The sequence below is a fragment of the Corvus kubaryi genome, unplaced genomic scaffold (genome assembly GCF_017639235.1).
Source record: "Corvus kubaryi isolate FWS band 111438036 unplaced genomic scaffold, C.kubaryi_AGA036_p1.0 37391, whole genome shotgun sequence".
In the NCBI taxonomy this organism is placed as follows: Eukaryota; Metazoa; Chordata; class Aves; order Passeriformes; family Corvidae; genus Corvus; species Corvus kubaryi.
The window spans coordinates 6,760,538-6,785,347 of NW_024581130.1; the positions used below are offsets into that span (position 1 = coordinate 6,760,538).

Consider the following 24,810-nt stretch of genomic DNA (forward strand, 5'->3'; position numbering starts at 1 on the left):
CTACCAGATAGAAATGGGAGAAGAACTTCTCTCAAAAGTATTTGGGATAGGGCTGTAGGGAGTGCTAGAGAAAGCATCTCATGGGGCCAGCACAGACAGCCACAAGAGCTCCAGGAGAAACATTTAAGTCAGGTTTAGATTCACCCTAGATTGTGGTACATCGAGAGTTCTCCAGCTCTTAGGAATCTGATGGCATTAAGGCATCAGCAGCTACTCTCAAGGCAGCATTTCTCATGTTTTCCAAACAATTTGGGAACTGCAAATCGTTGCAGATTTCTCAGCTCAATAATTGTGGTGTTGCCTCAGCATTTTTCTATCAGGATACTTCAAAGCCCTTTAGATTCTCTCCCCAAATGCAGGCATCCATCCTCCTCCAAGAAATCCCAGACCTTAGTGATTATTACCAATAAAGTTATTGATGTTGGAAATGCTGATACAGGAAGATGAGGCTATTTAGGAACGTTTCACCAGATGCTGTTGAGCGATACCTGCATCATTTCATGCAGCACATCGCAAAACCTCTTCCTTCCCTGCTGTGTTAAATTGTTACTTTCCCTGAGGGACAAACATGGCTCTTCACAAATCTGGCCTGAGAGGAAAGTGGGGGAAGAGTGTGGGAATAGCAGACAACATCAAGGATTCCCATTTCCCTATTCTCTGCTTCTTGTGAGCAATCTTGCGTGGCTTTTAACCACTGCCACTCGTTTTCTGAAGCGCTCTTTCAGTGGCCACATCCTGTGCTGTCTCTGGTTTGGTGACAACACTCCTAAATACTGAGAGCATTGTCAGAAAAATCAGTCTTGGGCTCCTCTTGGGCTGAAAGAACCAATTTACTGCTCTCCTTCCACAGGCATAGGATAATTATAGGAAGCCCCTTTGCCATATCACATGGGTATCACATGCAAAAACCATCTACCCTACTAATGTGCACTGCTTAGGCATCTCTGTTTCTCACACACAGAAAGATGAAACTCATCACTCCCAACCAGGAAAAAAATTGCTTATTATTTTGATAGCTATTTTTTCATATCCCAGTTGAACCTGAGGGGTAGTTTTTAAGGAAAATAAATTTAACATTTCACAACAAGAAGCCAAACAAAACTGCAAGATTCAGAGCAAAACCAATTACTTTATAGCTACTTCAGCCTGTTTCAATCAAGTTTAAATATCTTTTTTCACCAGTTCAAGGAAAACTACAAATATCAGCAAACAAACACAGTCCTGTCTGACATCACTTACTGGTTAGATTTTATCCCCAGGTTTCTGCATGAGCTCATACAGGAGTCTCTGCACAGTGCAAGCCCATATTGGCATCACCTGTCAATCACCAAATCAGAGAGATGAAAAACATTAACCCACAAACAAAACATTTCAGTACAGGTAGCAATTTGGGGAGTTTTCTGTTAGGTGTCCTATGGTCCTACTTCATCTTTGTCTCCACTTAGCATTAAAAACAAGGAGCTCCAGCATGCAAAGGACCCAGCGAGAATGCAGTGCCTGGATTTATGTGGAGCAGGGCATTGCACTATGTATGAGCACCAGGAGAGAATTCAAATTAAAATAAATGGGAAGCTAAGTGAGGAAACCTCTACGTTAGGCCACTGGCAGGACTTCAGTCCTCAGAGAACTCCCTAGCCTCCTCCCCACTCCCTGTAGCTTTAAACATGACCTTGTGGCCACCTGGAGAGCCAGCAGGGCTCCCTTCGTGGCTGTGGGGAGAAGCCAGGGCACCACTTCCTTGCCTTTGTGGCTGCAGGTGACTCATGCATACACCTGTTTCCTCTGTAGCCTCTCACCTCTCTGGGCAGGGGGGGCTGGTAGAAAGTCAGACAGGGTTTTACCAGGAAACCCAGGTGTCCAGAAAAACAATTAAGGAGATTTGAATTGACCAAATCCTTCACCATTCCAGAAAGCAAACCTGGGTAAAAATCTTTTCCAAGCTTCCCTCTGATAAATCCTCGGGACACCATGTGCCTGATGCATCCCTGTGGGAGGATTTGCCTTCATGCAGCCACACAGAAGTGCAGCATGAAGGAGCAGGCCTGCCTGCTTTTCTCACAGTGCTCATGGCACACTTTGGAAAAGGGAAGCCCTTTGAAAGGCACTTTCCCTGCCCCACAGCACTGCTGGGCTTGTGAGCTCTTGCACACGCATGGATAGTTGGTCTTCTAGTGTAAAATGCACCCTTCTAATCTGCTTGAGTCCTCCTGCCCTGAAGCAGTGTCCTCCTGCCCCCTCCATTTGCTGTGATTTACTCTATAGAACGCTTCAGAATCCAGCCAACACACATCACAAAACTGCTGGGAAGAACCATTACTCATGGATTTCTGCAATTAATCAAGCTCTTAATTTTACCCAGGACGTCATGCCTTGAGATTCTTTCAGACCATCACAAAAGAGAAAAAGCTGGCTGGGAGCAATAAGTACCATCTGAGAAGCCTCCCATAACTCAGGCTGTTTGCTTTTCAGTTTCACTCACCATCATCCAAGCACGTGTCTCTTTTCCCTCAAATCCTTTCAACTGTTTCTTCCTCTGAAGTTGACTTCCAGGGAAAGCTCTAGAGATTTTTTTCCTTCAGAGCAGATGCAAGTCCTGATTTCTCTTCCCTCTGTGGAGAATGTATAGAGCAGGCTGAGGTCCTTCTACCCTCCAGCTTGCTTTAGGAAGAGACATGTGCCTGTGATTCTTTCCACCTTGCCAGACTTTTCCTAAAGCCTCAAGATTTAGAGCTGGGATCTTGCAGCAGCACAATTCCTTAACTCCAGGATGGGAGAGCACATCCCAGGAACTCAGTGCCAGCACTGGCACCACATGGCTGCATGTCACAGCCTTCTGGGGCAAGAAGTCCCCCAGCATCCATGCGTCCAGCAGGGTAGGAACCATTGTCATTCCAGAAATTTCTGAGAAACCATGCTGGGTCCTGGAAGAAAAAAACCAGGAGTTTCAACAAATACAGCATTTTCCAGTCCATGACATTTGCACACAGAGGGGCCTTACCCACACAGATGGCCCCAAGCTGTAACTATATCAAGTTACTCACATGACCAAGTCTTTGCAGGATCTCAGCCTCAGGGGCTACCAAGAGCCCGGCAGTCCTGAGAGACTGACAAAAAGATTCTCACATCTCACATTCAGGATTGACACACTACTTACTAGAACAAAGCACAGATTAAGTGATGCCAGCCCAGATGACAGAGATCCCAAATAAGTGCAAGGAAAATATTTTTCTGCTGCCAGAGCACCATCATGCGATTTGCACGTGCCATCTCTTCCTGCAGAGGCTATGGAGAAGTATATCCACTATCTGCTGTCTGCCTCGGAATTCCCCCAGGAAAGCCGGCCTGGCTGGCAGTGTAGGGTGCCTAACTTCCAGACTATTAAATTACACTGCAATCAATGCAACTCAAGAATGTACTTAATTTTAAGTAAACACTTACAAACTGTAATGAGCTAGGATGCTGCATTGCTCGGTGCCCTCCTTTGGCTGATTTGTTTACCAAGGCAGTATCTCAGAGGGACAGAAATTACAGAAACCTTCTAAAAGCTGCAAGGATACCTCAAATAAATGGAGGACTGTTGCATTTACATTAAAATTACCAAGTTTTTAAGACCCAGTTTCTTAGGCCCTTCCAGAGATAATGCACACAATTTGACTCTTTTAGAAACACCTAACCTGGATAAATTAAAAGGAACCTCTAAACCAAGATCTTCTATCACTTGCGAATACAAGATGCATCATTGCCCCAGGCCTCAGAGAAAACTGCAGCTTCGCATTCCCACTTTTATTTAAGCTAATGAGGAGAAGAAGGAAGAGAATTTTTGAGGTAGGTTCTTCTTCCTTTTATCTGAAAAGTGGTTATTGAGCTGTGCAAAGCCTGTGTGCATAGCTCTGCGAGCTCAGTACCTCAGCGTCTGAGTTCCTCGAGACTGCACCACTGAAAGGAGAGGTGAGTTCTTCCTATATCCTCCCTGGAAGCTGGTCAAACACTCAGTTAGCAGAGGGCCCTCTGAAAAAGGGATATGGCTTTGCATTGGGTAAAGTTTGCAAATGCTTCTCAGTTACCTGTTTTATTCTCTTCTCATTTCGTTGCAAACAATGCAGCTCCTCAGGAAGGCTCAGGCTCACAGACACTTTGTGCTCGTGACTGATGGTTTGGCTGCCCATTCTTCTCACCAGCCGCATGCCAACATGCATTCAGTGACTTCATGGTGTGGCTGCTTTGGGGGAGCTGGATGGGGAAGCGGACTGCAGCTGCTTCTGAAGGATATAAATACTTTTTGCAGTCGAGGGGCTCCAGCAACAGGGTCAACAGGGTCAGGGACACCTGGGCTCTATTCCTGGCTCTTCTGCAGACCTGCTGCATTGTTTCGCTCCTTTCAGTAGCTCTAAATGAAGACCTTTTCCTGCCAAATTTGTTTTCTTAGGTGTGAGGCTTCCACTTGAAAATTTGAGCCACAGTAAGGAATTTGGGGTGATGGGACTGGCCTGTGATTGCAAGCCCAGGTATTCATTTGATAACAAATCGCACAAAAGCCATTGCTCTGGTGAACACCACAAATGGCTCACAGGCCAACCTTACTCACACCATTTACCAGTTAGCCATCTGCTCCCTTCAGATATTATTTTATGGCTTTCCTTTGTTTTCACTAAGGCCCAAAAAGGAATGAAATTGTGGGTCCTGTAGCTAGCCCTTTTAAATAAATAGTTCTGCCATCATGCTAATAAGTTTGACAAGTTGGTCACAGGCCCTGGGCAGGAAGCTAATAAACTTCAAGTTGCTTTTCTATTGTTTTCCTAAAACAATTTGACTTCCTTTCTGATAGCCTCAAATTCCTTCAATAAAAATAGAGTAGCTGGGAGCCAGAGGAAGAGCTGAACCTGAGCCAAGTTGTGCTTACAATGCCGTCTGCGTAAGATCACATTTTATCCTGATCCACGAAGACCCTTTAAAAGAATAGCAGGCAGACAGCTGCCAGTGCATGTCAGGAACAGCTCAGGAGCAAGTTTCTCCCAGCACTGGTCCTCCAGGCTGGAGGGGATCTCCAGCCAGTGAGACAGTGTCAGACCACAGGGTGAGCTCCTGGGAGCTGACTGGGGTTTGCTCACCCTGCCCGGAGTGTCCTCCCTCAGACACTTCAGGATCTCTTCTGGGAGCCGAACACTGGCAGAGTGGTGGGCTCCAGCAAGACCAAAGGGCTCTGCTAAAGCTCACCCCACCCTTCAGTCAACTTTACCTGTTCCTCTCTCTACCTGTGCAGGCTCAGCAAAAAGAGGTAAAGGTCTGTTCTTTCTTTTCTTCTTTGGGAAACATAGCTATGTATTTACGTATACACACATATTTCTGTCAAGCAGCAATCCAGCTAGCTGGAAGTTTGCAGGACAAGATGAATGTCTGGTGGCTAGATAGATGGGGACTCCTTGCTTTAAAATGACTTGCTGATCCTTTAGACAAATCCTTTATGCTCTCCATGGTCTGGTTCCTCCACCTGTAAAGCAAGGAGGGTGTTTATAGGAGCTGCAATTTCATTATCATGTGCAAAGCACTTCTCAACTACTCAGAGATGCTGCAGAGTTGAGAGGTGGAAGCAGGAGGGGTGAGAGGGCCCTACTTTGTTTCCAATAACATAAAGCTGACAACCCAGCATTTACTTTGGGATAGATGGCAATTTCTCCTCAGTGAGATGAAAACCTCTTCCAGTTTTTCTTGCTGAAAACTTTACTGGCAAATGAGTCTGGCACACAATGATATTTCACACCTTGCTGTTTCTTGTTTCCTCTTTTCCTCACTCTGTGCTGGTATGGTACTCTGGGCTGGGAAGAGGAAAACATCCATCCATATAGAATAATTTGGGATTTTTTACTAAATAAGAAACTGTGACTATAAAACTGTTCTCATTCGGGGGCCTTTGCTACTCCTCTTCCCTTGGGCCCAGCCTGTCCTTGGGAATTTGCCTCCTGTTGGAGGATGCCTTCAAACTGTCTCCAGAGGTCTAATGTATAACAGAGAACTTCCCTCTCTGGCCTTCTCTTTCAATCATATCCATGCATGGGGATTTGAGATAAAATGTTTCACCAGGAAGGCACCATCCTTTGGTGCTTTAGAGAAGGTACTAGAGGTGTCTGTCCAGCATGGGACATTATGAAGAACCAGAATAAGTGCAGTGCTGTGGCCAGACAGCAGACATGAACTCAAACATCAAATACTGTTGGGTGGTGTTTTTTCCTAGAATTTCCCAGTGCAGTATAACCTGACATCCTCCCCAAGGACAAAGTCCTCGGTAATGGCAGGAATGCACAAGACATTTTCCCTTCAGACAATCTCTTTCAGTTTGCACATCTCAGGAGAGCATCTACCTGCATTTGAAACAGCCTTCCAGCAAAGCCAGATGCTCTGGGAACATCTGTTTTATGTGAAGAAGCTCTTTCCTGTGTGAGCTCTCATCTACACTACTGCATATTTGCAGACTTCTCGATGCATTGTCTTGGCTTGCTCTTTTTGCTTGTTTAAATCCCAGGCACAGAATGAATCCCTCCATTAAATATCCATGGGATCAATGCTGAAAAACTCGTCACACGAACTCTGCTCCAGATTTACCTGGCTTTTGTGTGCAAGGGTGCAGATGTGATAAGGCAATAAGGCAAGTACAGGAAATAGAATGAAAAAGGGACCTCTTGGCTTATCAGATTCAATCCCTTTGAATAATAGGCAAGTACAAAACAAATGGCCTTTTCTAAACTTACTAAACTCTGTCCTAAATCTCATTAGGTTTCCACCCTAACTTGTGCTGCTAAAATGCTGTTCCAGCACCTCCTTCCCTGCCCTGTTGCTTAGAAACCTTCTAATTTCCAACCTAAATTCATTCATGGCCAATTTATATCTATTTATTCTTGTGCCACATTGTCCTTTAGCTTATGTAGCTCTGCTCTCTCCTGAGCACTTACTTTCCCAGCCCCCAATTCCTAAAAGTATTTATAGGCAGCAAATCTCTCCTCTCTTAACCTTTGTTCTGCCAGACTAAGTAACTAAGCTCCCTTATAGTATTCACCCTGCAGGCACATCACACCGTGGTTTAATTACTTCATGTTGCTGCACTAGCATGAAGTTCAGTGCGAAATAATTAATGCTGAAAAGCTCAAACTGGTACCACATCTATTTTCAAATCTGCTCAAATATCTCTGTGCAGTCACTGCTGTGACTGATAAGTAAACACACAGTTGGCTGAGACACCCTCCGTCTCTCTGACCACCCCACTGCCTTCCTCTGCACCTGCTCCAGGCTGAATATCCTCCTTGAATGTGGGGAGGCAGCACTGCACACACTATTTTGGAGAAGTCTCATCCTCTTAGATGACATTACTTCCACTCACTGCAACTGGAAATGCTGCTACATCCTCAAAGTTTGCTTGCCTTTTTCACCCCCACATAGCATCGCTGGTTCCCCCTCCTTTGAACCATGAACTTTCCCCATCTTTCTCCATCTGTCTCTCCTGGGAGATGGAGATTCCTGTTACTCTTCAAGCAACAAGTTCCTAGTGTGCGACTTTGCACTCTCCCACTTAATCTCACCTTGATCACTCCAGTCAGAAAGAGCCTTCAGCTCTTGTAGTGCTGGAATCCACCTCTGCCCTCATGATACCTCCCAGCTTTGTTTCATCAGCAGATTTCATTAGTATTTCTACTTTCTGTGCCAAGGTAATTAACAGAACTATAAAAAAAGATCAGTCCTAAGAGCAATCTTTAAGCAGCCTCACAGATAATTTCCCTTCAGCCTATTAAGGAACCGGTGTATCAGTTCTGTCAGTCTCTTACTCACTTGAGGATTTATTTAATAATCCCTGTCTTCCTCAACTGAATCTTCTACACTAATTTGTTTCTTCTGGGACACCATATCATATGGTTTACTGAACTCCAGGTAGATAAGGTCTGCTATGTTTCTTTTATCTAGGGGGTCAGGAATCATAATCCAAGAAAGCTCTTAACTTTTGATCAAAAGATAGTAAATGTTGTCTTATTTTCCCTTTTCCTCCTGGCTTTGTTTCTGCTTTCCTTCAAAATCCATTGCACAGCATCACAAACTGCTGTGATCTGCGAGCTGCACATGGCAAGCTGTCAGCTGTTCTCCTCATTCCCTCTGTCTGGGGGAGCATTCTCTTCCACTTGCTCTCCTCACTCAAATCAGACAAGTTTTGCATAAGAGGCTCTTGGGAAGGGGAGCCAAAATTCTTTTTCCATGCTTAGGAGTGGTCAAACCAGCTATTTTTCTAGCTGAGGGGTTGGAGAAGCTGCCAGGACACCTCTGTTTTCCCTTGAAGAGGGTGCAGTAGAGAAGGGATGACACATTGAGGGGCTGGCTGAAGTGTCCATACAACATCTCTACACACCCTTCTGTCTTTTGCCTCCCCGTCTGCCTTCTACCATTTCCCTTCTGTGCAACAAAATCCAGACAGTTACCACCAGCACCAAAACAAAAAGAGCTCATAGCAGGTACGTCTCGTGCACCATGCACGTGTTGGACAGAAACCTTCTCTCCTCCCTCATACATTCAGCAGAACCAGACTGTATCTGCTGGATTCAGGATTACCTCTGCATGCCACTCAGGAGCAACACTTGGACAGGAAACACAAAGGAGTGAGGAGGGAGAATCAGACCTGATCACCCTCAGTGTACAGCAAAGTGTCAGCCACGCAGGGAGGTGAGTGCATTTCCAACAGCTCTCTCACAGGACCTGTCTCTCTACAGCATGTGAAAAACACTTGACAAGCCTTATCCCTAGCCTATCCCAAAGCCATCTGTGAGCTAGACCTGTATTATTAACACCTTTTTTTTGGACACTTCTATGATGAATTCCTTGACAATCTCACTGGCATAAAATCAACATGACTTTACATAATAATGCTTCATGGAAATTACTCCAGAAAGACCAAAAAAAAATGGAATAATATTCTCCTTCCCATGAATTTCCATTGCAGATACACAACTGCCACACAGGAGAGGGAGAAACAACCCCAGAAACATTTCTATTTTCCTTAAGCCCACAGAAGGGCTTTGAATAAAGTTAGAAATGAAGCAGCAAATGCCTATAGGTTTCTCCATGCCAGGAGGTTACTGAGCTGCTGTGGGAATTTACTGTGCACTCTATGCCCTGCATCCTGCACTAACCATCAGTGAGGATACAGCCCTCCTGGAAAAGAGTTGCACTCCTAACTTCAGAGTGAGAGTGTCCACATAGGACATGCTTCCAGAGGTTGCCTCTGCACGGAACTGTTGCTTTGTAGACTGGCTTTCAATCTCGTGACTAAAGGGGGTATTAAATTAGTGAGAGAAGTTATTGGAAGAGTTGCCAGCACTGTGTTTTAGTCCCTGGACTGCTTTTGTTTCCTGATGTGCATTTGCTGATGCATAGAGACCACCAGGCACTGTTCTGGATGGGAGATATCTAGCCTGGGAAGGATTGCTAGAGGGATAACCACCAAAGCTTGTGTGCAGCAAGTCAGTTCTCAGGTCAGCAGAGTCTTCCGCGCAAATCTCGCTCTCCTGCTGCCGGTTCTTTGAGACCTTCACCAAAGCCAGAAGGCATCTCTGATTCTGCCTCCTTGCTGGGCCATTCCTGATGTGGAATCAGAGGCTCAGCTTGACACATACATGAAATACAAGACCTTCAGACACTTGATATGTCACAAATATTTTTAAGAGAGCCCCAAATGCTCAAGCATCTGACTGTGTGTGTGGGGAGGTGGTGGTAGGGTGGTGTGACAAAAAGCACCTCTCTTGACAGGCAGATTATTCTCTATTTATCAGTAAGGGACATGTAAAAAGTCCCTGGGAAGCATTTGGTGCCCTTTAGGACAAGGCTGCAGCTGTGCTGGGCCCCCGGTCGAAGCCAGCAGAGCAAGCTCTGTGTGATTTGAAGAGGTGGAAGACCCTTCTCCACATGAACTCTGCTTTGCCAGATTAAGCTTGAAGGAGTCAGAAATATGCCCTTTGTTGGTTGAATTGTCCTTCTTCTTGCACAGAAAAAGCTTTCCAGGGCCAGGCTGGAGTAACTGTGGGGCAAGCCTGTCTCTTTTGGTTTGGGGAAGGCTTAGACCATAGAATGATCTCTGTGGGAAGATGTGCAAAGGAACAGTGGCAGCAGCGACTGGAAGGGACTGCACGAAGCCAGCAGCGAATGCATCCTGTCGGCATGGGGAGGGTGGCACAGGGAGAGGCTGAGAATGGAGAGGGAGGAATGAGATCCATGGTCTTTAAAGGAAAAACAACGGGAAACCAGGTTTGAAAATAGAAAGATTAGGCTGGAGGGGGTGGGAGAGACAAGAAAAGTAGGTGAAGAAAGAAGAGGGGGAAAGGCAGAGAGGCAGTGGGGAAGACAGAAAGTGACACAGAAAAGGGGTGGAGAAAAAGAGAGGAAGAGAGAGAGAGAACCATATTAAAGGAATGAAACGAAGCGACTGAGGAGGACAAGGAGTTCAACTTAACTACAAAAAGGAAAAGTGCTAAAGGAAGGAAAGGAGACTGAAGACAAGATACTGGAAATCAGGTAAGCAACCATGAGGGGGAAATAATTGAACTGCAGAAGTGCTGATGGTAGATCAAATTATTACACTCAAGGGGAAAACAGCATGAGGGAGAAAAAGGATTTGGAGAGGCAGGAAAAGAAGGATGGCCAAAAATAACTTTAAATTTTACTTTTTCTTTCATTTTCTCTTCAAAACATTCCCACTAGTAACATGGTGGGCTTGGGACATTTTAAAAATTAAACTGTTTTGCCACAGGCAGTTACAGAAATAACAAGTAACTTCCCTGCGATGAGCATAGATACCAATAGATTCCAATGTATAGGAAAGCAGGATAAGAGCCCCAAACATCCTCCCTCAGACAGTATGAAGCGCAAATTGCCATTTCTGTCAGATCCCATTTCAGCATGCTGTCAAGCTGCTCGGGGGACGGTGGTGAAGGGAACTCTTACCTAGGAGAGGCTCTCGGGGTACAAACACTTTATCAAGTGCCTGCATTAACCACCTATATTCTGCAGTGTGCAGGATGCTTCCAAAATATTGCAGCTTCTTCTCCTTGAGAGTATGGTGTCCTGGCTGGTCTGTGACACGGAGCCTGGGAATGTAACTCCAGTGTAGAGAAGTGCCTCGCTGGTATCTCGCAGTCACACGTTCTGTGCGCGCCGCCAGGGAATGCCTTTCTCCTCCATCCTGACACTGCCCATGGCAGCCTCAGCAAGGAGGCACGCAGACCTGAAGGGACAAATGTCCTCTCCCACACCAGCAGCTGCTGCCTCTTTTTATTTGCCTTCCTAACTTCCCCCCCTCTTTGTACTTGGAATAATTATGCGATGACATTTCCATAATTTAACACTGCTTTTTCAAAGAATAGCCCACCTTAAGACTACAGTTCCCCTATACACCCAGCTGGAAAGAAGCAATCTCACTGAGTGTAAAAGTTGCTGTCTAATTGCCACCTCAGATCTGTGGTGGCTCCTTTGATTTCCTAAAGGATTGTTTGGCTGCTCATTTGTCATGTCTAAGTAGCTTTGTGGCATTCTGGTTTTAACAACTTAGGTAAACTGAGGCAGTGCCTCTGTCCTTGAAGTACCATAAAAACTTTTAGAGGATCCTATAAGTGGCTTTTCTGGATAAACCTCAACTAAAAAAGTCTTGTGCTGAATGAGGCTTAAGCATTGAACTCTTCCTCTGTGATGATAAACCCATCGAAATTCCTTGGCGAAGCAGTGTCTATGAGAGTTTTCCCCTACTGCTGCTATGTGTTCCTCTCTTTAAAACTAAAGAACTTCATGCATGTAACATATGTGTGCGTATGTGTGTGCAGCTAGGAGCAGCTTAAACAGTTATTCAGAAGCCTCACAGTATTCAGGATTTGTACCAGGAGACAAGAAATTCTGCATTTGCTGCTGTTTTCAAAATCTATTCTGAGAAAAGAACACATTTCCAACTTTGCTCCCCTTTTCCTTGGGAGCAGAGCAGTACTTTAGGAGAATTCCTGAGGCTTCAGGGTTTAAAATACTCATCAGGCTCTGGTCGCTTGGGAACTATGTTAAGTATTCCTGTTACTATAAGTATTTGGGGTTGTTGTTTTTTTTCCACTCAACAGTATATAATACCACCATATTTTTAGTATTATGGGCATTAAAAAATTTAAACTCTGACAGAAAATACAGAACTTCGTACCTTAGCCTCTCTTCTCTTTTTGACCTTCAGACAGATTTCACACATTCTGCACACATTTGCCCATCTTCTGACTTATCTTGCAGCATTGAAAATAGGCAAGGAGGAATGAGTAATTCAGCACTACATTATGTCATTAGGGAGCACATTTCGGAGACTACTCCACACTTTGGGTGCTGTTGTATGAGGCATGAGGACAGAGGCTTAAAATTAGAAATAATTCCCAGGAGACAACAGAGAGACTTCAATCTTTGGGCTAAGAATTCATTAACGCGGGGCCCCCCCCCCCCGAGATGAATCAATTTTATTGCTATTGATAAGCAACAGAGAGATCTCTGTGAACCACACTTGGCATGCCAGCTCTTCCCTGAAACAAAGAAATATTCATGCCACCCAGCATGCAATGAGCAGAGAGATGCACACTTTTAAGTCTCTCTAGTGTTCTTTGAAGAGAGGTCAGGGGGATTTAATGTAAGAACTACGGGGTTTACTCTTACATTTCTGCTTTTCTCCATTTTTTATGTCATTACGGATATGCCTTGAGAATGGCTGAGAATTTCCATATGAAGCTGCTCTCCCTTAGAAGCAGAAAAGATGACAGATGCCTTGGTCAGGGCACAGGGTTGCTCAGAAAGTGAAGCACTCTGGCAAGGGTGACCCCTGCAAAGCTCCAGGGTCTTCTGCTGCACTCAGATGTCTGGTGAAGAAAGGAGGGAATAGTGGGATGGGAAAAAAGCTGTCTCCAGTTTGTAATCAGATAAAGCTATCCAAGAGGACTGGGGTTAATTTTTGCTTCTTACTCCAATTTCCTCTGTCATCATGGGGCAAATCGCTTAAGCCACATTCCCCCACAAATGCCCCTTTCTTGTCTTTAGGATATCTGATTTCTACACATAGTGCAACCGGTGGAAGTGATAAACTCTCCCACTCCAGCACAAAGCAGACAGAGCTCTGCTTTGAATACCCATTACACAGTGCTAAGTACACTGGAAAAAAAGCACCAACAGATTAGCAACATCACCAAAGAGCTTCCAAAATTAATGAACAGTTTTTATCTTAATCTCTCACTGCCTTAGTTCCTCGGCTGCACAGTTGATCTACTACCATCTCCTCACCTCTGGGTGGTAATGAAAGTAAGTAGATTTATAATTGTGAAGCGATCAGATACTGTTGTGATGAAAGCCATAGGAAAACCCATGAGGAAACTAATAATTCTGTCTTTAGAGCTGGACTTGAATAATGTACAGTAAATGAGGCATAGGCCACCCACTGAACAATGAGGAGAAAACAAAACACTGAATAGCTGCTGTTAAAGAAAGCCCCCGCCAGGCTGGCACAGAACAAGGCAGGCATCCTGTGCAAAGAATGAGGTGACAATGTGAGGATGTGGTTAAGGACTCTAAGAGGCACAGGCACAAAGAGATTGAAATAAGATTACTGGGAACAGTCACCCCAGCGTTTCCTAACTCCCTACCGCTGGGCTTTGCCGGTTTAGTATTAGTTGATTTCAAAAGGGGGAGGGGGTTGTGCATATATGTATATGGTACATACACTGAGTACAAAAAATAATCCACTCACATAGCCAGACTGAGGCAATGAGGCTGGAGTGTGAAAAGAATCCTACAGATTTTTTGAAAGAAAGAAGAAATGAGATTTGACAAGGTACAAATAAGTGGGAAATAGATAGTTGCTGAAAATTTCCCCTTTCTAAGGCTGAAAGCATTAGTAATTTGGGTGCTGTCTAGAGTTAGCTGGTCAAAACTGCCAAAAAACTGAGGCAGGGCTCTCTGGGGGAGCTTGACTGGAGGGAAACCATGGGGAACCGATAGGCAGGGAGATGCTGCAGTGAGAGGAAGGAAGAAAGGATGGGAAAAGTCTGAATGAGAGCTCTGTCCTTCTCCCATTACCTCTCCAGTCTGTTTCATTTCAACACTATAACAAGTTGCATCTCATGCAGGCTACGAACCAGCCTAAAATCACATGGGCAGGTTTTGTTGCTGCTATACTGTGCCCAATGTGAGGCCTGACATCACTGCACATCTTACACCAGCCTTCTCCACTGACTGAGCAGTGCTTGAGATCAGCTTCTCTCAGCAGAGCTCAGGAATAGCTTTTACTACAGCAGCCCCCAACTTTCTCCGCTTGTTCTTGTTTTCCAGAGCCCCCTATGCCCTCTTTGGCTATCTCCTCACCTGTATTTCACCCACTTTAGGCTGCCCAATTTACCATCATCTGCAAATTCATACAGCTTCTCTCTGCAAAGATAAAGATACTGGAAACAGCATCAAGTTTCCAGCATTTACATTAGAGAAAGAATTTATGGGGGTTTTTTCCTAGAAAAAGAGCACAGCGATCCTTCATTTAGTTTATCCCAAGTCCAGTTTTGTCACATCTGTTGGGGTCTCTAGGGACCCACATTTCTCAAAGGCAAAGAGAGAGAATCCCAAGAGAACTAGAAGGTGCTCCCTGCTTTTTAAGTGTGAGCCTGGATGCCACTATCATGTAACTATTTGATGCCAGCTTTTCAAAGATAGTGGGATAAATTCATCCCTCAGCTTTACTCATCTGAGTTCAAGGTCTCTTCTGTTCTTGGTCTCCTGAGACTACATCAGGCAGAGCTTGGCCCTAATATTTGGATATATGAAAGCACAGAGGGAGGAATAACATTAGATGTTCTAGACAGACAACTAATAAAAATTCAACTGACTGGGAGTCTTCAGCTTCTACCATCACTTCAGATGAAAATATTCTACATATTATTATCATCCGTGTGTGTAACACATCCCTGATGTACACACTTGAAGGTGCTGAGTGATTCCCCTCCGTCTGTGTCTCTGTGTGCGTCAGGGTTGTGTGCCTGTGTGTGTAGGAGGTGACGGGTCATTCAACTCCCTTATCTTCTCACCCACTCTCTTTTTCGTGAACTCTGAGATTTTCCACATTTGGAGAGGAGGGGGAATGCACACCTCGTCAAGGAATAACAAGCTGTCTGCAACTACAAGTAGGGGCAGTGGTCTGGATACCAGTATGACCCTTCCAGAAATTGCAGTGAACTTGGGAGGAGCAGAAAGATAAGAAACATTGGATGTCTGTCTTCTAGGACAGGAGCTGTTAACACAGAGCTGTTCTTCTCACATGAGATTTCAGTCCTAGAGTCAAAGTCACTCTGATATTGGCTCAGCACAGGGCTTTCAACCCAAGGAACTAGAATGGAACCTATTCCAAACATGTCAATTCTTTTTCTTTAAAAGCATAAGTACAAAACTATTTATTCCAGGCTCATGTGCAGATCAGAGTTACAAATTTGGCTAAAGAAATGGCCTGTTTCAGGCAGAAACTTATCATAAGCATATACATGCATATATGAAGCCAAAGAGATGGTGTTTGGACAAAAATGCCTCATAGGTTGTTGCTTCCCTATTGTATATCCATAGGAAGGAGCCAATGCCAGTAAACTCTGAACAAAAAATACCTGCTGAGGTGGGCTTTAGCATCACAAATCCTCTGTAATCCAAAGCACTGCACCCACTCTGCACAGTGCATTTCTAACTCTATTCATCATTTAATGTTGTAAGCCACATGTCCCCACAAGGCAAAACAAAACAAAACAACGCAAAACAAAAAGCTTCTGGTTCTGCCAGGTGTACCTGCTATAGAAGGGCAGCAGGAGAGGGTTTTCTCTCAGGTAACCAAGACGGTGTTGTCCCAGGGCAGAGGAGAGTAGGGCTGTGGTCTGTAGAAGCAGATGTGCTGTAGAAACAGTGTTGTATTGCTGTCATGAAGTTTAAGAGGCAGTGCTGCGTAGAAAAAAGGACACAGTCTTGCAAATCACAACCCCTGAGCTCTGTCCCCAGACTGTCTCTAACACAGTGACCTCAAACAAGCAGTTTGCCCCTTCTGTACCCCAGTGATCACTATTTGCAAGACAGAGGTGACAGCATCGACACTGCATGAGATGCTGTGAGGCTACCAACAAGGGGCTAGAGATCCTTCAGTAAAGTAGCATCAACCAACCTCCAGGGCAGAGCTGGAAGTGTCCTTCCCAAGTGCCTACAGGTGTGAGGGGGAGTTTGGCAGTGTGGGCTCCACTCCTGTCTGGCTTCAGGCTAACAAGTGTCAGCACAGGGCAAAGATCTCTGCCCACACACCCACCATGATCTCTATCTGCTGTGCCACAGGCTGGCCTGGACCTGGCATGAGATAACACAGCTGGAGGGAGGAAAGCCATGAGCAATTCCTAGGCACTGAGCATGGCCCAGCTGGCCTGGATGCCCCAGTGCAATGTCACTGCTCACATGCCCAGTACCCAGAGGGGACAGCTGCCTCCCCTTTCAGTAGCCTAGAGGGGATGCACTTCTTGCATGGCCTCCCCACACAGCCATGTGTCTGGCTTGTGAGCTTCTTAAAACATCCTGGGCCCTCTGCTTTGCTGTGAAATCTCATTAATTCCCAGAGACACACGTTTGCACCTGATTAAGCAAATCACGCACAGAGATTGGGCAAAAATACAACAGCTTTGAATCCAGTACTTTCCCCCTCCCTAGGAACTGTGCTTGCCTCACACAAAGGAGCCTTCCTCAGAGAGCCTCTCCACGAGCCCCTGGGATCTGCCAAGGGGAAGAGGTGAGCCCAGCAAGGGAGAGCAGAAACAGTGTTATAATCAGACTCTCCACTTTATTTTAGAAACATCCTGCAGAGATGGCGACCTCCTGTCACCTTCCTTGTGGGAAAAGCTAGCTTGAAGTGTTGAGCTCAGCTATTTATACCACTGCTGATAGTCTCGCCTGTCTTCTAAAGAGGGGAAAACTTTCTTCCTAACCACCCCCAGGGAAATAAACTCATATAAAGATGATTGCACAGGAACAGCCCTCCTGGCTCTCTGGTGTGGATCTCCTAGCCGTTCATCAGAGTCCTGGCTAGTTCCAACCAGAACGAGCGTGCTGGCTGGAGCAAGCAGCAGTGATGCGAAATGCTCGCCTGCCCTTCAGAGCACATGGCATCACCAAGAGGATGGGCAAAACTGCTCAGAGGGCAACAGACACTCCCCCTCCCGCAGATAAAGGTAGTGCAAAAAAGGAATGGCAGAGAGCAGCCCGTGGCTGGCGAGCCAGCCTGGCGTACTAGCAGGTGCCGTCCCCGCTGGGGTATTTTTATCGTGGAATTTGGCAGTCACAAGGCAGCCCGGAGCTGAGCAGACTCCATGCTTGGCCTGTGGGGCGATGCTCAGCTTTCCTCAGCTTTAGTGGCGTTCCAGGTGATGATTAGGCTGGGCTGGGCATGCCGCTGGGCTTGTGCCAAGCTGCACTGGTCTGTGTCACACGCGCGTCTCCCGGTGCCAGGATCTCCTGACGGCGCCCAGTTCCCGTGTGGATCCAGCAGAAAACTCCCAACCAAAAGCATGCAAGGGCAGCGGCACAGCCCACGTCTGCTCACGAATATGCGTGACCCTGCTGCCAAGACTGTCTTCTATCAGGTGCTGAGACCCCACAAAAATATCCAGAGGTGGTTTTTACCCAGTCACACCAGCGTGAGACAAGATTTGTCCAACTGAGCCCAAACTAGGAATATAAAAGGCTGCAGATGCTCAGACGCTGAGAGGTCAAAGCATGTGAGGGCAACAGTAGTCTGGGAATGAGGAAAAGGAACTATATGGAAAATTCCCAAGAATAGTAAAGCTATGAGGAGAAAGGCTCGGTCAGGGGCAGCTCTGCATAGCCAGGAAAAGCTGTCAGGAGGTGACAATCCTTCTTTTCTTGCTGGCAGCAGAGAATTAGATGCTCTAGAAGACCCTTGGTCTGGCTCTGCAAAAATAGCTTGCTAATAAGTATCAAATGTCTAAGCCAAAAATGTTGCTCTAGGAGGGAAACTCCTCTTGGTTTCCAAAATCTGCTCCCCCGTGGCCACCAACACCCTTGCAGCAGCCACCTCAGCTCTCTACAGGGCTGTAGCAGGACGGTCAGGAGGCACCTCAGGGCAGTCCCTTCTTTAGACAGTCTGTGCAAGGCAGGGCAGAGGAAATGTCCCTATTTTCTAGCCTAAGCCTCACGACTGCCAGCCTTGGATCGTCCTGATTTACAGCCTCTTAAAATATTCTGTGCATGTGTGAGACAGGTAAATCGCTGCTCTTCTCACATCCGTTCATATTTTTTATTTCTGGATTCCTCTTGCGCTTATGTTTGCTTTACTTTGTGTCCTGCACATACTAATTTTTACAATTTGCAAGTGTCTAGGCTTAGTAGCCTTCCCTGGAGAAAACAAGCCATTGTAAATCCCCAAACAACCTGCACACAGTAGAATGGATGGGAAGAGGGGCTCAGGTTGTGGTTGTACTTCCCCATGGCAGTAAGAAAAAACTCAGCCTTGGCAGAGCCAGGGAGAACTGTGTTCATATTTACCAAGCAAGGTGAAACAAGAAAAGGCATGTGTAAACAATATAAACCCACCTGGAAAAGTGAGGACACCCACCCTTGTTCATGCTCCCTTGTAAGGAATATTCCACGCATTCAGCTGTGCTAGAGAATATGGATGTTGGACACACATAACGCTGAGCTGTAGGTAGCTGGTTGCCTTCTCTGCACTCTGGGGGGAAAAAAGCAAACACACTGATTTCAGTGCCACAGTCTGTAAATATTTCCCATCACTGATTTATCTGCCTGTGTTTAATCCCCTGGTGCTCCTGGAATGAAGCCATATGCTAGTTTCTCCAGAATGCAGTAACGGCACCAAAGCCATTTCGGAGGGTAAGACAGACCCACACATTCACCAGTTTTCACCAGTGCAGACGAGAACAGTCAGAAAGACCAGCTGAGTTTCTGTGTTACTGCTCCTCCAGCTCTGGGCTGGCAGCAGATCAAAGCTTCTGCATATGCCAAGCAGCCACCAGGATCTCCATCAGCATGATTGCAGCATGCCTGCCAGGGCAGGAAAGAGCCAGAGCCCATCTTTTGCTTCCTGTATGTCCCTTCTCCCTGCCCACATGGCTCCTGACAGGTGGTGGGGTAGCAAGTGGCCACTGCCCTGTCTCCATACCTGGGCAATCCTCACCTTTCCCAGGGCAGCCCTCAGCAGCACCGGGAATTTAAAGATTCAACTTTTGATCTTTGTCCCATCCATCCTTGCAGCTGGACACAGCACAGGAACGAACGATGGGATAAATTATTGTGTGTGCTGCTACATTAAATTATATCACTCACGTAACTAGAGGAGGGGATATTGTTCCCTCAACAAGTGTATCTGTTCTCCAGCTTTTGCTCACAGGAAATCTACACAATATTGCTGCAGTAAATTTTCAGCTTTTAACAGTGTCTACTCTCCACAAATGTTCTTTGCACTATAAAAATAATTGGCTCCTAAAGACAGGACAAGGAACAATAAAGGAGAGTTCACAATTTGGTCCCTGTGGCTTTGGGATTTACCTTGACTAGTGCTTTTAATATTTCATTATGATGATTATTTTTACATTTACTTATTAAAATGCTATTTTCCAAAAGAATTACTGTGGGAGGACATTAGCTCCAAGGTAATAGTGCACACTTTATAGCACCCAGCCCTTAACTCATGCACTAGGGAGAGCTTTGCAGTGCCCTGGGAAGGTAAGTATGGTGAGCATAACTGGATCAAATGATTGCTCAAGCACTCCCACAGAGCCCTACAAAAGATGGATTAAACCCACTGCTCTCTTTTTATCCATCAGGTTAAGTGACTTGACCAGAAACAGCCAGTCAGGGCCAGAAACAAAACTGAAGCAAGTTCTCCTGCATCTCCGCTTTGCAACCTTACTCCCAGTCCAGCAAACCTTTCCTGTCATCAGACCACCTACCAACAGCACTTCCCAGGAGTCACTGGTCCTTGGGAGGCACTTCAAAGGAGGCTTTTTTCTTTGTCTGTTTCATCGGAACTGTGAATTTTTCCTCAGAATTTAAGAAAAGAGGAAGAAGCATGACCCAGCATTTAGATTTTGCAGAGTTCCCTCTCAGAGAGGCACGACAGGGTAGCAGTGGATTAGGTTTCCAGGACTGGCACAGCCCACCAAAGTCTTTACACTCCCCTAAACATTTGCAGCTTGTAAATGAAGCTGGCAACACTGCAAAATCAAAGCAAAACCTACAGACAGGGAGCAGGTGGGCAACAGAAAGGTTTTCTCTGCACTTGAGCGGTGGCACTGAGCTCATAAAGGAAGCCCAGAGCTGCGAGCACTTCACATTCCAGGTGTTGGTGCAGGTATTACACAAAGGCAACATATGACAGTGCCACTGCTCAAGCCAGGCTGTAGATTCCAGTCTGACCTCCCAGGGGATCAGCCCACTAAGGATTTCCCAGAGTGCAGTCTACAGACAGATGAATGCTGCTTTAACTACCAAGTCCACAGAGGATGCAATATGCAGATCACAGTGAAAGGACTTTCTGAATCACAAATAAATCTGGCTCACCCTCAAGGTTTTGGGAACTCATTTAGCAGGCTGTAGATGTGTTATGTAAAAAAAGATCACATTTTGTTTCAGTAGCTGAATTTAAAAAGGAAAAAAAAAGTCCCAAACACAACACAAGGTTTCCAGTGGATGTGAAACAAAGTTTTCAGCAAACCAGACCTCATTCATTTCAGGTCAAATGAAAACATTTCCTCTGACACAAAACAAAAAAAAACATTTCACTCCATCCATTAGCAACTGGGCATTTCCTAACCCTCCTCAGAACCACTCTCTGTTTTCTCCCAACAGGGGCTTGCAGCCAGTTCTCAAGACTTCTCACCCCTCCTGGTGAGCAGAAATGGGGGAGTGGACTTTCCTGGGAGACTTCCTCGAGAAGGTCCACAAACACTCCACAGTGGTGGGGAAAGTCTGGCTGACCGTGCTCTTCATCTTCCGGATGCTGGTGCTGGGAACAGCGGCAGAGTCCTCCTGGGGGGATGAGCAGTCTGACTTCATGTGCGACACCCAGCAGCCCGGCTGCGAGAACGTCTGCTACGACAAGGCCTTCCCCATCTCCCACGTCCGCTTTTGGGTCCTCCAGATCATCTTTGTCTCCACCCCCTCCCTGGTGTACATGGGCCATGCGATGCACACGGTGCGCATGGAGGAGAAGAGGAAGATGAAGGAGGCAGAATTAGAGGCCCAGGAGAAGAAAAACGGTGGTGACACATACTACCAGCAGAAGTGCTCCATGGCAGAGAAGGAGGCTAAGCTGGTTGGCTGGGATGAATCAGGAGGCCAAATCATACTGAGGGGCAGCCTGCTGAACACCTATGTCTACAGCATTTTGATTCGAACTGCCATGGAAGTGGCCTTCATTGTGGGGCAGTACATCCTGTACGGGATCTTCCTGGAGACCCTGTACATCTGCCAGCGGGCACCGTGCCCCCACCCCGTCAACTGCTACGTGTCCCGCCCCACGGAGAAGAACGTGTTCATCGTCTTCATGCTGGCTGTGGCAGTGCTCTCCCTCTTCCTCAGCCTGGCCGAGCTGTACCACTTGGGCTGGAAGAAAGCCAAAGAGAGGTGCTCTCGGTCCTACAAAGCCAGTCCCAGCACAGCCCCCGGCAGGCTGGAGTCTGCCCCACAGGCAGAGAGGGCACAGATGTACACCCCGCCGCCAGATTTTAACCAGTGCTTGTCAAGTCCCAACGGGAAGTTCATCAGCCCCTTCAGCAACAAGATGGCCTCCCAGCAGAACACCGCCAACTTCGCCACCGAGAGGGTCCACGGCCAGGAGGATGCTGCTGGGGAAGGGCCCTTCATTAAGTCCAGCTACGTGGAGAGTCCAGAGGTGGCCAGCGAATGTGCGGCACCTGCCTTCCCCGAGAACTACTTCAACGAGAAACGCCGGTTCAGCAAGGCCAGCCGTGCCAGCAGCAAGGCAAGGTCGGATGATTTGTCTGTGTGACCTGTCTCCAGCACGGATGAGGAGAAGGAGCTGTCCCAGCACTCAGTAAAACTTCTGCAAAGTGGACTCCAAACTCTTGCCCCTAACCTCTCTGTTTCAATATCCTCTCTCTATCCTTTCCAGCGAACTTCATCATTAATACTGCAGACAGCACCTCTCACAGCTCAAGGCAGGGGCAGCCACAGGCACTGAAGAGAGACACCAATCTCAGGATATGAAGCCCTCAGCCGTATTTTCATCATGGGACCCACAGGGATCAGAGACTCCCCACCCTTAGCCAGGTAGAGCACAGGCCAGCAGACTCCTGAGGCTGCCCAGTGGGTATCCAACTGTGCCACTGTATTCAACAGACCAACTGGACCTCTACTTCTCTGGTCTCTATTCAACATTTGCAACATCAGCTTGGCAATTATATTGAGCTGAAGCTTTTCTCACCTGCCTGGAGCAGAAACACACCAGTAGGTTTTCTGAAAGAAAGATTTTCTCATCTGCTTCATTTTGGCTCTTTCTAACCCTCCCTTTCTCTACCTGAGCCCAGATATTTTATACCAGTTTACCTACACAATAAATCCTACTTGAATTTTTTGACACTGTGTATATAACAACTCTTCCCCGTAAATAAGGACATCCGTGGTCCCCAGCACACGGCTGCCTCGTGTCTAACATTGGAATCCCTTCCTCATTCCTAAGTCAGCGCAGCAGACTGGCCCCAGGGAAATCACTTAGATGACCAGTTGATGAAGACTGGGGAATTTTCCCAAGATACTCATGTCATCAATCCTAAGCAAGGCATCCATTAACAGAAATGGAGACTCTCCTGTGAGAAAAGATATCTTATGAGTATCATGTGGAAACAAAGTGCTTTTCCCCTTTTTGAGACTCATCTTTCAAGAAACCTGAATGCTGCTGAAAGGGTGCTACCACTTGAGAGAAAAGCATCCTCTGTTTATCTGCAGAAGAGGTACAGCCTGTGTCTTCACACCAACCTACCAAAACACTTCAGCATCTTTTGCAAGCAGAAAGAGTCCTCCTCAGGTCCTGCACATCATTCAGCTCCTGCCTGCTCTCTCAAGCTTGCCAGCCAGCACAGGTCAAGTTATTTGTCTCTGCTCTGCCACGAGGCCATCCTCTCCACTCCATCCCTAGCACACATGGCATTAGAAGCAACCCATGGACTGGGTCTTTCCACTGCTGTAGCCTCTCAGAGCAACCACAAGGGCCCAAGGGTGCACTGTGAGTCTGGTGGGTGAGGTGTGCAGGCAGCTTCCCTTCAAGAAACATTTCCTCAGGGCAGAGCTGACATCCCTCTGGTAAAGATCTGCTAAACAGAGCCAAGCTGCTCCCTGTTGTTTACCCTGCACTGCCCCTTCAGACACAGGCCACAGCTTCCCAACACTGGACTGCACAAGTGAATGGCCTGGGACCAGCTGATGAGGGGACTGAGCCATTCTCTCTCTTAGGGCCACTGAAAGTGAATCCCTGCTCCTGATACACAGCTTTGGTACAGCTCCCTGTGCATATAAATACACATTCACACTCAACGGGGGAAACCATGTTTTTGTTTGCAAGTTTTTATATATTTGTATTTTTTAATCCCGAAAAGACCTGTGTGTTTTCCTTAACGTGAGATTTTAGTCAGTTGTGTCTAGGTTTCTCCTAATAAAGTTCTAACTCCATCTCTCCTTGTGGATGTTTCTCCTCTCACATGGCTGAGAACGAGCTGCTAGCAGGGATCACGCTGCCCGCCAGCCTCTGCTGCTCAGAGATCACAAAAATTCCCATTGCCCAGAGTGGCAGGAATGAGGGGAGGGTTCGGCCAAGGGGATAAATAATAAACATAGGGAAATGATTGACTGACTGGCTGACAGAACCACCCCCCACCCCCCAGCTCTCCTGCCTGCCTCTGCATTACCAAGAAAGGAGGAGCTGGTCAGAGAGCAGAGCTTCCATCCCCTTGCATATCCCAGCACACCTCTGTACCCAAAGAGGCCACCTGGGATGTGAGGACAACTCAGCAGGAAGAGGGAAGCAAAACCTGTCCCTCAAGCATCTGATTGCTTGTCCATGCAGTAACAGGGCCCTGAAGTCTTTTTAAGAGACAAGGCCTTGAGAGAATCACCGCTAATTATCTCTGCAGCGTTCCTGTGGGTACTCAAATCTCTTAAGATGTATTTGCCCAGCCCCAAGAAATTCCTTTTCTTCTCTCAGCTATGTCTTTCCTCTGAAATTTATCCTTTGTTTTCCCACTTGACAACTTTCACAGGCTCCCTCCTTCTGGCCTTGGATCCCCCTGTCTCCCTGAAGGAAGTGCTCTTCCTCCCTTTCTCCATAAAATTTCCCATCCCATAGGATTCTGCAGGCTGGGAAGCTGGAGACCCGCAAAGTACTGCGTCCCAGCAAGGAGCCTGAAAGGGGGCATAAAGAATGAATCCAGAATTCAATGAGGACACAGGGACAAGGACCTTTAACTGCATTAGAAACTACAGGGATCCCTTAAGATTAAGGAGCCTTGGTTTGGGGGGTTTTCAGCCCAGGAATGAGGCTGCCACCTGAGCACCCACAGCCCCGCAGTGCAGCGGGAAGGCAGGATTGGTTCTGCAGCGTTTTTAACTGGCATGTGCACAGCCCTGAGCATGCCTGTCCCTTAGGGTGCCACCTTGCTGCGAGAGACAGGCAATGGGGAAGTCAGGAGCATTCCCCGTGGAACACTTGGCTATTGAGTGACATTAATGTTT

General features: G+C 46.6%; 2 protein-coding genes across 7 annotated transcripts in view; one reads left to right on the forward strand and one right to left on the reverse strand.

Moving 5' to 3' along the window:
* GJA8 (gap junction protein alpha 8) overlaps positions 1 to 4,703 on the reverse strand; it is a 39,488-nt gene extending 34,785 nt beyond the window's left edge. For both annotated transcript variants that reach the window (XM_042038036.1, XM_042038033.1), the window contains exons 1-2: positions 4,065 to 4,703; positions 2,480 to 2,921 (exon numbers count right to left, since the gene is read on the reverse strand). The gene's annotated coding sequence lies outside the window, so the exon portion shown is untranslated. The remainder of the gene's footprint in view (positions 1 to 2,479; positions 2,922 to 4,064) is intronic.
* On the forward strand, positions 4,703 to 23,751 carry GJA5 (gap junction protein alpha 5). Of its 5 annotated transcripts, XM_042038037.1 has the most exons (3): positions 4,703 to 5,275; positions 8,972 to 10,539; positions 20,914 to 23,751. In XM_042038037.1, the coding sequence occupies exon 3, from the start codon at positions 20,963 to 20,965 to the stop codon at positions 22,073 to 22,075; it is 1,113 nt and encodes a 370-aa protein (XP_041893971.1). In that variant the 5' UTR covers positions 4,703 to 5,275; positions 8,972 to 10,539; positions 20,914 to 20,962; the 3' UTR covers positions 22,076 to 23,751. The 5 variants fall into 5 exon arrangements, with proteins under 5 accessions (XP_041893971.1, XP_041893973.1, XP_041893972.1 ...); XM_042038039.1 differs by lacking the exon at positions 8,972 to 10,539 and having other exon boundaries at positions 4,703 to 5,281; XM_042038038.1 differs by lacking the exon at positions 8,972 to 10,539.
* Positions 23,752 to 24,810: the final 1,059 nt, after the last annotated feature.

What these genes read in the sequence shown, in the direction of transcription:
- GJA5 (XM_042038039.1), top strand. Translation starts at nt 20,963, where the DNA reads ATGGGGGAGTGGACTTTCCTGGGAGACTTCCTCGAGAAGGTCCACAAA.